Below are 13,294 nucleotides of genomic sequence, written 5' to 3'. Positions count from 1 at the left end.
CCAGGGGAGGGGGCTGGGAGGGTGCGAGGGGGGCTCTGCCGGGGGGACAAAGGGGAGGGGGCTCTGTGCGAGGGGAGGGGGACTCCGAGAGGGAGGCGGAAAGGGGATCTGTGCACGGGGGTGCAAAGGGAGGGGGGGGCTTTGCAAAGGGGGACAAAGGGTGGGGGGCTGTGCGAGGGGAGCGCGAGGGGAAGAGGGGTTCTGCAAGGGGGTGCGCAAAGGAAAGCGGGGGCGGGTCTGTGCAGAGGGGGTACAAGGGGAAACAGGTTGTGCGGGGGCTGGGGGTACCCCCTACCTGTTGCCCCCCCCGGCAGCCCGGGCAGGGCCGCGACAGAGGCGATCGCAGCTCGGCCGAGGGCATCCGCGGTGGGTGCGCGGTGGGTGCGCGGCTGCGGCGGGGCGGGTCCCTCCCGTGCGGGGCGGGCGGACGGGGGGACCCTGCGGTGCCTGCGCCGCGCTGAGAGCGAGACCCCCCCCCCCCCGCAGCCCCCCGTGAAGTTCTAGGGGTGCTGCGGGGATGCTGCAGTGCCCGCGGTGAGCTCACAATGCCACGCGTGAAGAACCGTTCTGCTAACTGCGCTCGGGTACAACCTGAGCGTGGCCGTGCCCAGCAGCTGCCTGCAGCAGGTGGAGGAAAATGGGCTCCAGAAATCCCCCTGGAAGGATTTTGGAGCGGGGGGAAAGAGCCACCTGAGCGCTGTCACCACTGCAGCAGCACTAGTGCAGGAGCTCTTACACTGGCGGTTCATGTGGCACGAACCCAGGGTGAAAAATCGAGAATTATTGGTATCATCCATTCGCTGGCGACTGCTAGAGGGAGCGCGGATGTTTCCCTGTGCCTTATCCATCCCTCAGAGGGATCCACTTGTGTGTTTGCCAGGGCTGCAGCAAGCCTGCAGAGCTGCCACCCTGCCCGTGGCAGCCGTGCAGATGGCTTCATCCTCACTGAAGTGCAATTGTAGAATCACAGAGTGATTTGTGTTGGAAAGGACCTTAAAGATTCTCATTCCAGCACCCTGACATAGGCAGGGACACCTTCCACTACACCAGGTTGCTCCAAGCCCCATAGACAGGGATGCTTTGGAGACCATGGCCCACGTGGCTGTACCTCCCCACTCCATCCCTGCAGCCCAAATCTGCAGGCAGCCGAGCTGTGAGTTGTCACCTGAGCCACCTGTACCTGGAAAAGTTCACAAATGGGTTTAGGAACTGGGCAGGAGCTCCCATGGCAGTGGGGTGGGAGCCTCACAGAAACAGGAGGGGTGTGGGAAGCACAGCAAAGAGCCAGGACGGTGAGCAAGGACCCTTGCTAAGGGAGAAGTCAGAGGAAATTGTGAGCTGTGAGTAAAGGGGGAGAAACAGCCCAGCACAATTTGCTAAACCCTCCGATATTTGCCTAAATTCAGGCTTTTGGCTGAACAAGCTGAGAATTTGGGGCAGTTCTTTGAACTTCAGGGTGTCCTTGTGCAGCACTGGCACTGCAGAGCCCTGATTCAAAATGCAGTAAAAAGGAGAGAAAAGGGCTCCCGTTCTTGAGAGCTGCAGGGATGGACATGAGGCAAAGCAGGAGCACATCACCATCCCACACACCCAGGGACTGCAGGGAGGGGGCTCTGCAGGAGCAGGGGGTTTGGTGTGCAGAGTCTCCAGGCAGCTTTTGGGGACAGAAATGGGGTAAATCTGCTGTATCAGTCTGCTGAAAAACAAGAGCAGCCTGGTTCCCCCCAAACCTCAGGTCTGATGTGGATCCTGGGGACAACCAGCTCTCCAAGAGTCAAAAGGACTGAGTCTTTGCCAAGTGGCATCTAGTCCTTACATCCATCTGGATCAATCCATCTGGATATTGTAAAACAGAGAAAATTTAGCATTTATTCCATGACATGGTACAGTGGCTCTGCAAGGGACTGTTATTTCTGACAGAGAGTTTCCAGCAGTGTCTGCAACCCAAGCTGGGTGCTGGACCAGGGCACGTGGAATATCAGTGGAAAGGTCTGTTTTCCTTAATGAATTCCCAGAGAGCCAACAAACAACCCACAAGGAGAAATAAGTGCAATTTTTGAAATTCTTTCTCCATCATCTCTACAGCCATCCCTGAATGAGATAAAGTTCTGTAAGTGTATAAAGCAACTGAATTCTAATCAAGATAAATGCCCACTTTCATACCTAATTTGCATGAGTATGTGCTGCAAACTGTGTTTGCAAATGGGAGAATTATGTATGTAACCAGATAACCTGAGTGTGCAATCCCAGTACTGTATATGCAAAACTTACTCATTGCACTTGAATAAAAATAAAGCTTCAGCAAAAAGGAACTTGGCTTCAAAGTACCGGCACATTTTTTTAATCGTAAAAAAAATCAGGTTAAAGCTGATTTGAACCTTGCAAGAACCCATTTAGCTGCTAAGGCAAATTCCAAATGATGTTTCTTACTCAATCTAACTTTAATAATAGACTGGTTGAGTTGCTGCACTGTCAGAACTGGAATTTTTTAAATTTACTGACAAAGAGAATTTCTACATTAGCACGTGGTTATTTAAAAAATGTGTCCTAAAGTTGGCTGTGGCCTCATGGGTAAGGTAAAAACCTCACTCTAAAAACTTTCCTCACTACTTTCAAGCCTTCCTGAAATCCCCTGAAGATATCTTGGAAGATTTTCTCCCCTTTCCCATGCCTGCTCCTATCCTTACTGGGCAACAGCTGGATCCATTAAAACTGATTTCGATCTCTCAGAGCAGAATTTGATTTCTCTGAGCTTCTGCCTGGAAGGAGCACAGGGTGTCACAGCAATCCAGCAATATCAGCCAGAGGAAAAGGCACAAGGATGGGGCATTCCCAACCCAACTGGGTTGTGCCAGCTCCCAGTCAGAAGGCCAAGCCTTTGCTGGAAACCTCAAAATTGGGATGAAATGAAACTTTAGAAAATTAATTGTGCCTCCATCCCTCTCCTATTAGTTTTAAATTAACAAAAAAATGGAAATTAAAAGCTAATTAAAGACCCAAAATTAGAAACATTTTATTTCCCAAAATTGCTTTGATGATTTTTTTTTTTTTTTATTCCAGCTTTTACCAGGAAGTTGACAGCTCTGCAAGGAGTCTGTGTTCCAAAGGGATGGGAGTCCCTGGCCATGTAGATGAGGCATGAAGAGATTGGGAATATTTCCTAAGGACAAAAGGGAAACCTGAGTCAGTGCCAGCAAGTCACAAATCTTCATTCAACCTTACTACACCCAGCATCTGTTCAGGCGCTGCAAGGGGAGCCTTGAAAACCTGGAAAAATCCCTCAGTTTTGGGCAATGTGTTCTGGTGGTGCCATCACATCCAGGCAGGCTATTCCTCAAGAGTGTGTAAATGGAATAAACACGGATAGAGGAAGATTTGAGAGTTGCACCCTTCATCTTCGCTCTTGTTACAACCTAAGGAGTGCAGAAAAGGGAATATGAGAGGATTTAGAAGATGAAAAAGGGTTGAGAAGCACATGAGTACCATTCAGGCCTTCCAAACCCTTTAATTTGCTATTCAGATTACCACTTTTTATAGTTTAATATGTACAATATGCAAAGGAACCAGTTTAACTAAATGGGAAAAGCCTTCTGTGTTAAGGTTGAACGTAATCTAATAGGGCCCTTTGACTTGATTCAATTAAATCCTTCTTTTTCCAATTAAATAATCATCCAGAATTTAATAAAAATGAATTTCCATGTGTCATCCTGCAGAATGATGACCTCTGTGATGGGGAAGGCTTATGTAAATTCTGCTGATCGCTTTTTATCTGCCTCTGCCTCACTTCCTCCAAAAAAATTGCCTTCTGTCTGTATATTTACATTAATTTCTCATCTGCTCCATGTATCTGTGTTTGCAGGAACAGTTCCCAGCTGAGAGAGCTGTGAGTATCACCAGCTTCTTTCAGTACATCCTCAGAAATGGACCCTCTGTGATGGGAAAAAGATCTCCAAAGTGGGATTTTTGATCTGTGCCTCAGGTTTGTTGTGCCCTGGCATGCTGTAGGGCCAGCTTCCAATTGGCCCCTTCCAAATATCACCAGAGGCATCTGTATGGCTGTTTATCACCAAGAAAACCCAGTCCAAGGGAGCAGCAACTTCAGCAGCAATCCCCAGGAAAAGCACAGTGTGGCCCACGTTCCACAGTCTCTTCCAGCACATCTTGACTAAAGCTACAGCAGTTGTTAATATTTACTAATTTTTTTTTTTCCCTCTGCAAGTGTGTGTATTTATAACTGCATTTTACCCCCCTCTCACTTATAAAATACAGAGCACCCAGTCTTTCCTTCCTCATTTGGGATATACAGCAGCATCTTTATGCAAACCTTGCTGATGTGGTACTGCTGTAAGAACTTACTAACTTATAAGTTACTAACTTACAAGTTATTCAAACTGAATTAACACAGCTGAGGCTGGACAGGTTAAAAATTTGAGTGAATATTGTGTTTCTCCCCATGATGCTGCCTTGCCACATTTCCCCATCTCTATTTCTGTGCAGATAAAATGGTCTTGGCGACCTTCCTGTGCTGCACATCCCTCGAGAGCATGAAAACAAACCCATTAATGTTTATAAAGTGTCTCAGACTGGGGGAATTACATCACTGTGGCGAGATACAAGCTTAATGGATCAAAACAAACCCCAGCTCCAAACCCCCCAGCTTAGACACATCTCAGTTACCCGGCACAAACCTCAAGGAATCCCACTGAGAAGGGATAATTGAGAGAAAAATGTGATCCCAGAGATTTTTCTGCAGTAAACCCATTTTATGTTAATAGAAAGCAGATTTCTAGACCCCTTTGCAAACGAATGACTTCCACAGCATATTTCACAGCTGAGCGCATCCATGGCACCAGCTTTGGACACGGGGCTATTAAACCCAACATTTGTTTAATGAATTACAGCAGTCCATGAATCTGTGTGTGCTCAGCCTGTGTTTAAATGTTTATTGGGAAGACGTCAGCAGCCAGCTCTGCTTGAGCAGGTACCAGCCTCAATGATGAGCTCTCGCTGCAATGGACCCAAAACTTTGGACATGTTTTTGGGTTCTGCTTTCTTATCCAAGACAGATTACCCAGGAGGTTCAGGGTCTCTGCTGAACATAAAACCTTTTGGGCTCAGTGCAAGTTTGGGGTGTTTTCTCCTTGGTGATGAACTGTGTGAGAGAGATAAACTGTTGTGCATCTCCCACCTGCCTGGGGTTGGTCCCTGCAACTGAAGGGTGGATTTAAGCCACTAAAACTCACACATTCAAGCAAGGTTGATGTGCTGCAGCCATTTCCAAGATGACCCCACTCTCACTTCACCAGTCAATCTATAAACCTCGACAAAAAAATTAACTCTGGTTCACCCTCCTATTTTAACACGTTCTCCACTGCAAACTATGTGTGAAGTGCTCCCTTTCAGGGTACATAGAGACAGTAGTGATGATGTGCTGTGATCACTTTGCTTTCCTGCAAAATACCTCTGATTTATGGTGGTCTCCGCTCCAGAAATCCCCACCCAGGAGCAGTTTTAGAGTCACTGAATGATTTGGGCTGGGAGAGACCCTAAGGACCATCTTGTTCCACCCCCTGCCATGGGCAGAGACACCTTCCACTATCCCAGGTTGTTCCAAGCCCTGTCCAGCCTGGCCTTGGACACTTCCAGGGATCCAGGGGCAGCCACAGCTGCTCTGTGCCGGGGCCTGCCCACCCTCACCTAAGCCAAGAATTTCTTCCCCATATCCAGTCTAACCCTGCCCTCTGTCAGTGGGAAGCCACTCCCCCATGTCCTGTCATTTCAGGTGAAGTCTGAATGAAATGCCATTTCCCCCTCCTTTCCCCATCACAAATTAGGGAGCTTTGGTTGGGCTTTTCCAGAACTGCCAGGGTGATTTGGGAGATCAGGTCCTGCTGATCCCCCAAGACTTCCCTGTCCTCTTGGGAAGGTGACAATGGGGACTCTGTGGGGACATTTGCAGCCCCAATTTACCTCCTGTTCTGCTGGGACGAGGATCGTGTGAAAACTTCAATGAAGAGGGAGAACGTGAAGCACTCAGACAGCAGGATAATATGTGCCGTGAAAAAAAATCCTGTGATCGATCAGCAGACAAATATATACTTAAATTAGGTGTTAGCGGGAGAGATGCAGCAAAGGTGATTATGGGTTTGCCTCCGTGTTTCCCTCAGCAACAATGATGACACGCAGGGGTGGGTCACCCTACCCTGTCATTAATGGAGCATCAGCATTCATCTGACAGCTCCTTTGTCCTGGCAAGTCAATTCCGATGAAGATTTGACATTAGCAGAGGCACGGTGAAACTCAGCCGCCTTTGCATTTTCATGACCCTCCAAATGCTTTAGCCTGGTGGATTACAGGTAAAATCACTGTCCTAATTTGGGCAGGAGGCAGAAATAAATATTTGTACCCATCTGTATCTGTGGCAATAAAGACGACGGGCAGAACCAGCAGAAGAGCAGCCCTTTGCTCCCTTCCCAGAAAACCAAATTGGGAGCAGGGGGCACAGGGCAGAGCACGTGGGAAGGGTCAGGTGGAGCATCAGAGAAATATGATTTTGTTTTATTACAATATTTGTCAAGCGGTGGTTCAGCCCTCTAAAACAATCCTAAACTTAATTCAGAAATGGAGAACTCCAGATTGTAACAGAGAGGGGTTTTAACATGCACAGCACATTGCCCCCCATTGGCACCCAGCAGGCAGGGAGCACACGAGCATCCACAAAATTCCCACGGGCATTTCAGGGACAAAACAGCCCAATCCAGACAAGAGTGAAATTTAGTTTAGTCCTTCCCTTTTCTTTCAGGTGAAAGAACACACGTTCTGCTCTAAGTGCCATCACCCTCCCTTGTTCTGTCAGTGGCACCAACCCCGGGTCACGCCTGGTTTGGGGATCACCCCGCTGCCAAACCAGTCTCTTTCACAACAACAGAATGTGCTGGGAGTGTGGAACAATAAAAATAACCTTCCCCTCCCCCTGCCCCCTCCTCCGTTTTCCCTGGTTTTATCCAAGATGCTACCAGCAGGGTGGACTAATCCTGTATTGCATACAAACCTATAATTACATGCCCCACTAACCTGTGAAAGACCTAAAAGTACACCTAGGTAAAGTTTCAGCACTGAGAAGGCAGCTGAAAATTTGGCATTATATTTCTACATATACATATTAATTGCAGTCATGTTTTAAGGTGTCACTATGGATCCTTTGATTCTGTGAATTTGGGGCTTGGAGTGTACTGATTTCCATTTCTTTAAGGGTTTGTACCGCAGGCTGGCTACCCTGAGAAAAACAGCACTTTTCCAGGAGTGAGAGAAATCCCCTTACATCAGGTAATTCACAAGTGTTCTTCTCCTTGGGTTAGGTAGGAGGACACTGCAGGTATCATTTCAGAGGATGGGGAAACTGAGGAGCAGATGGGCTGGGACAGGGTGTGACCAAGGTCCAGTGGGAGAGGGCACCTGCAACCCATGAAACAGAGTGAGGCTTTCCAGTTAAATCAGGAGCAATTCCTTCATCTCTCCATGATCTCACCCTAAAGGAACACCCAACCAGAGAAGGGCAGGGAACATGTGTCTTCTAATAAAGTCTGTTTAACTTTGGCATAGATTACTTCTAAAAAAAAACCCACCAAACCACACCAAATACAAGAATGTGATAAAGTCTCGGTACAAAATCAATTCCGAGGTGATTATCAGCCTCTGAAAAATTTGGGCTCTAAGTCAGTTCGTGGCAGGGATCAAATTGAGCTGCTGTCAACTCATTTGGGCATTTTACTTTGCTTCTGATATCTGACAGTTAAAATAATCTCAGATAGTTCCCATTACTCCTGCATTTTCTGCTTTTTGCCCCAGGGAAGGGCCATGCAGCCAGGCTCCCATCAGGCTGCAGCATCCCTCCCCAGCCGTGGCTGGGGGGAATCCAGGCTGCCACAGCTCCCTGATCTCTTCCTCCACTTGAGGGAAAAGTTGTAGATAAGGCTGCTCAGCTGTGAGCTGCCACAGCCAGACCCAGGTCTCTGCAGCTGATCTCCAGCTGCTGCTGGGAGCTTTGTGCTCCCAGATGGGCTGCACTGGCCATCAGCTGGAATGCCAGGAGGAGCTCGGTCCTCCTAGAGAGAAGGCTTGAAGCATTTTCTTCTGCTAATGCAGGTGAGGCTTATTAATATTATTTATATTAATAGCTCTTCATGAAAATGGGGAAGTTTTCTCCAGAGAACAGGGAGATGCCCTCAAATGATAGCTTAGGGAGCAAGAGGGAGCCAGGGGAAAGCTGATTTTTTTTTATCTTAGAGTGGTTTGAACTGGAGGGATCTTAAATTCCTTTAAGGGATCTTAAAGCTGATCTTGTTCCACCCACCCCCTGCCACAGCAGGGACCCCTTCCACTATCCCAGGGTGCTCCAAGCCCTATTTAGCCTGGCCTTGGACTCTTCCAGGGATCCAGTGGCATCCACAGCTGCTCTGGGCACTCTGTGCCAGGGTCCCACCACCCTCACAGGGAAGGGTGGAGAGAGGGATCACTCTGAATGGTCTCAGAGAAAGCCAGGGCAGATATGTAATGCCCCCCTTACCCTCTGCCAAAGGCTAAATTAATAATATTTTTTTTAAAAGCACAGCTGGATGGATTCCTTAGAAAAATCTAAGCATGTTGGGAGTATCCTCCAGTGGATGCAGGAGGTTCTGTGGGTACCAGCATCTCCATCACCCCAAAGTCTTCAGGACAAGAAGCTGCCAGGATTGTCGACATAGGGATTTTAAGAAGGTGATGGATATAAAATCCACCAAAGGCAATTAAACCAAGCAGGAACAACTGCCAAGCTCTTGTGTTTGCTCACTGTCAGTAGGTTTTATGGAGACAGAAATATATCTGCAAAGCTATTCAAGTGCATTTAATTTTTCCAATACCCACGTACTGCAGCTTGTGTGAGGATAATATGTTTATCCTATAAGGTTCCTGACTTCATTCTGCAGTACTTGACTCCAGGCTGGGTTTTGTATTATTAACTTCCTTCCAGTGCATATGGAAAATAAAACCTGTTCCCACTGAACACCCTGGGACGAAGTTTTGTTGGGTGGTAAGTGCAGTTTGTCACACTGCTGGAGGCCCAGGGTGGGAGGGTGAGCCTGGGAAAACCTGGGGCCTCAAACCTGATGGAGATGTGAGCTGAGGTGTGGGGAATGCAGGGCTGGAGGTGGCAGCTTGCTCTGACACAGCAAAGACAAATGGAAAAGGGGAAAAGATACCTATCTATCTATCTGGAAGGTATTAAGGAGAAATTCTGGCTGGGAGGGTGGTGAGCCCCTGGCACAGGGTGCCCAGAGCAGCTGTGGCTGCCCCTGGATCCCTGGAAGTGCCCAAGGCCAGGCTGGACAGGGCTTGGAGCAGCCTGGGACAGTGGAAGGTTCCCTGCCATGGCAGGGGGTGGGATGGGATGGGATGGGATGGGATGGGATGGGATGGGATGGGATGGGATGGGATGGGATGGGCTTTAAGGTCCCTTTTAGCCCAAACCATTCTGCCATAAAACCCATGCAGTGAGAGGGGGTGATGCTCCATCCCTCATGCCTCACACCCTCACTATCCAAAAGCTCCTGATAAACATGAGAAATTACTTAGGACTGTTCCACTGGTATTTTTTGCCTTCTGATGCCACCTCATGAAAGTAACGGTTCATAATCTGCACCAGACCAGCTTGACTCAAGATAAAGATCTGCCTCGTTTGCAGTTACATAATTAGCAATTACCCTAATTTCACTTACATTAAATTGCATTTTTTAAAAAATAAATGTTATCTTTTCTGACAAAAAAAAAAAAAAAAAATCATCCTGGGTCTACTTCAGACTTTTTTATATAAAGCAGAAGTATCATTATGCTCTTCTCAGATGTACTGTCTAGACACTTTAAATGAAAATATTCATTATTGCTAATTTGCATCTCTTTCAATTCCAGGACAGAAATCAAATGAAGATGTCAAAACTGTGCTTCCTCTGCCTCAGGCAAAACGGAGCCACAGTGACCCCCAAGTCCTTCCAAAGGGGATCTCAGTTTGTGTGAAGGAAAAACATCTCCAGCATCCTCATAACTGAGGGCAGCACGAGATGAAAGTTTAGCAGGGAAAATCAGAGGAAAATAATGGTGTCAGGATCTGGCTCTGAGATCTGCAGCTTTGAAGGAGGGATAAACCAGGGAGATCCCAGCCTTAGGGTGCAAGATGTGTTGAAATACAGATGTAAATCAGGATGGTGGTAACTCATGTGGGTTCAGTGGTGACATTTCCTGAGGATAAAGCACATTTTAAATGCACTCTCTGCTTGCTGGTAACAAAACTTTCCATTAGTACAAGAAAATACATATTATACCTCAAACACGCTTCACTGAGCTTGGAGAGTAAAGATAAAATAATCTTTTTATAGCAAATAGGAATGAATACTTAAAAATAATAAAAAGTTGGTGAATATTCATTTGAACTCTTAAGCAAATTTGCCCTTGTCATATTTGCATCCCTCTTGTGTTCTCTTTCTGTGCAATGAAGTTTTATTAGCATGAACATCCACAGAAAGTGAATGTGAAGACTCAATACCCATGGGAAACGAATTTAAAATTCACTTGCTGTGTGCAGTCACCCAAGAAACTTGATCATAATTGTTTATTGTACTTAAATATTTATATTGTTGAAGCACTTGTTAGATAAAAAGCTGCGATGCTCCTCTGCTGGGTGATGTTCAAACACTGTCCCAGGCTACAGGAATTGCCTCCATCCCCAGCAAGCACACAGGTGGGACAGGTTTCACCAGGCTGGCTGATGTGGCAGGTGGCAAATTTCAAGGTCAACAGCAAGTATTGGGTGAAGAATCCAAAAAGTTTCTCCTAATTTTTCTTAGCATGTTGAGTGGATGCACTGAATGGCACCACCTCCCTTGGGTGTGTTCACAGAGGGTGCTTGAAATGCAGGCAGAAATTAAAGCTCATCAGGAGCATCATTTTAAGCTTTTTCACTGCCTGCAGTCCTCTGGCACAGACTCCATCCCTCGCTCCCAGCTGGGATTCCAGCAGTGCCTGTAGGCTTTACAATGGATCCTTCATTCCCTCCTTCCCTTCCCCTGCTCCCCATTTGCATCTCGAAATGCTCCAGAAGCTGCACCCACGGCTGCTGCCTCCCCCAGCGGATTCCATGGCCCTGAGCAGGAATCCCATCCCTGCTCCCCAGAGCAGTTAACACCTTCCCACCCCTCCGTGGCAGCTGTGCAGGGCACTGCTGCTCCCAGCTCATCCAAAGATACCTCTGGGTTTTTTTTGGAAGAGGTAGGCAGCACTTTCTGCAATAGGGAGACTCTGTCACTTAGCACCCCACAAATCTGTGCCCCACAGCAGGGCCAGGCTTCCCCTGCTTGATCCAGCACTGACTGGTCACACTTCCAGACCAATCCTCCCTAAATCATATTTCTCTGTTACCTGCCTCAGCCTGGAACACAATGAGGGAGCAGATTTTTTATGGTTATGGAGGAATAACTTCGAGGTCAAACCCCTGCTGGGAGTGGGGCAGGAATTTACACATTGCACCATGGACTGTAGCACAAACAGCCAATTATTAAGGGCTGGGGAATGAAAATCACTCTGAAACTGAGGCTCAGGTTATGACAATAAGGATGCACAGGAGAGAAAATTGCATTAGGACTTGCACTATTTTTACACATGCCCCTGAATCTGGATTCAGTGGTGGGCGGGGGGGATCTGGAGTCACCCCTTGGAGCAGGTTCAGGTGTCCATCAGCTTCTTACACACGACTGTGCCTTTTAATTATCACCCACCATAGTCAGGTGAGGGCTGCCTGTGCCAGTTTGCATTGGTAACACAGCCTGGGGCACCAGTTCCCTCCCTGGAGACAGCAGGTGGCATTGGGCACGTAATCACACACCATCAGTAATTAGCAACAATTTCAGTTGCCCCAAAGATGTTTCCAAGAGCAGATACCGAATTTCATGGCATTTCCTTCAAGCACAGGCCCCCAAGGGGATGCTGGTATGGAAGTGGAAAGATGGGAGAAGGAGAAGAGGAGCCTGATGAGGCAAACCAAGAGCTGTCGCTGGCACTGCTGTGGGAAGGGGCAGCGCTACTCCAGGAAGATAATTTCCAAGAGCTTGAGCTGCTTGGGAATGACATTTGAAATCCAGAGGGTTGGAAAAGGAAAGAGGAAGGAATGGGAACTCTGGATGGGGATGAGCTCTGGATGGGGGATAAGAGGGCTCCACTGCAGCACAGAGCATCCTCACAGTGGGGGCAAAATAGAGACCCCCTGTGCCCAGAGAGCCCCAAGGCTGGAGAGGGGGGCACACAGAGCACTGCAATACACACACACCCCATTTAAATAATCATTTATCAAATAATAAATTAAGAAGAGATGCTAAATGCTGTGAGCAGGGCCTCCCTGCACGGCCAAATCCTTCCACCCTGATGGCAGAAGATGTCACATGTCACAGGAGCAAGATGGGTGATGATGAAAAGAGGATGAAGGGCATAAACTCAATATGTGGTGCAACCCCACACTCACTACTATAAGAAAATGCAAGAGCCAAATGGGGTAAAAACACCTTCTCCAAGACAAAATTTTGTTGGCTGCAGAGGAAGTCAAAGTTGGCTTTTACAGTTTGAAGTGGTTAATGATTTGATTTCTTTAAACCAGGGAATTAATGGCACTGAACTTCACGACAACAACTAAAAATTAAAGGCACCCCAAAGAATGTTCTCTTAATTGTAGCAGCCTGCTGCATTAAAGCTGCTGTAGGAAAATTCATTTACAATTCAGCTATTAAATTGCAAACCATTACCACTGCTTTTACGGCTTTAGATCCCTCTCACAAATTTATTGTGTAATTACTCGGAGCAACAGGATGGTTTCTAGCAAACAGCTAAAATAAGGCACCCGTTCCAAAATCCTCACAATTCTGCCTTTTCCAGATGAAATTTATGCAAAAGATGAAAAATGTTACATGCAGTTTTCTGCCTGGGATTTGGGGGCATTTGAGGATGGAGCTGGAATCTTGGCTGGTGTAAAGGTGGGATGGAAGTGACCACCCCAACAACTGTCACTTCTTGCTGTAGGAGATGAAATTGCTTCGGAGCTGTTGGGACTTGCTCTGATGGATCTCTGCAGCAGCAGAGCTGGGACTTCAGGAGCTGGAATTTTCCCACCTCCCAAGGGCTCAGACAACCCCCAGCCAAGACACTGCTTATGAAATAAATCACAATAAAATTGAATAAAAAAAAAAAAAAAAAAAAAGAATGGCATTTTCTGCCCTTC

The 13,294-nt window shown here is 47.3% G+C and overlaps 1 protein-coding gene and 1 long non-coding RNA gene across 6 annotated transcripts in view; one reads left to right on the top strand and one right to left on the bottom strand.

Annotated features, from left to right (window-relative positions):
• KAZN (kazrin, periplakin interacting protein) overlaps positions 1-13,294 on the bottom strand; it is a 205,260-nt gene that overhangs the window by 86,511 nt on the left and 105,455 nt on the right. The window contains exon 1 of one of the 4 annotated variants that reach the window (XM_053962953.1): positions 296-469. The exons of the other annotated variants lie outside the window; for them this stretch is intronic. Within the exon in view, the coding sequence (XP_053818928.1) occupies positions 296-361 (66 nt within the window). The 5' untranslated portion in view covers positions 362-469. Of the gene's footprint in view, positions 1-295; positions 470-13,294 lie in introns of those variants that run through there. 4 annotated transcript variants of the gene reach the window in all.
• LOC128798954 (uncharacterized) lies at positions 586-4,193 on the top strand. Of its 2 annotated transcripts, XR_008434605.1 has the most exons (4): positions 586-786; positions 2,016-2,110; positions 3,061-3,183; positions 3,860-4,193. It is a non-coding gene; the product is annotated as an uncharacterized LOC128798954 (long non-coding RNA). The 2 variants fall into 2 exon arrangements; XR_008434604.1 differs by lacking the exon at positions 3,860-4,193 and having other exon boundaries at positions 3,061-3,851.

Source organism: Vidua chalybeata, chromosome 22 (genome assembly GCF_026979565.1).
Source record: "Vidua chalybeata isolate OUT-0048 chromosome 22, bVidCha1 merged haplotype, whole genome shotgun sequence".
Lineage (NCBI taxonomy): Eukaryota > Metazoa > Chordata > Aves > Passeriformes > Viduidae > Vidua > Vidua chalybeata.
This window is presented reverse-complemented; position numbering and strand designations above follow the sequence as displayed.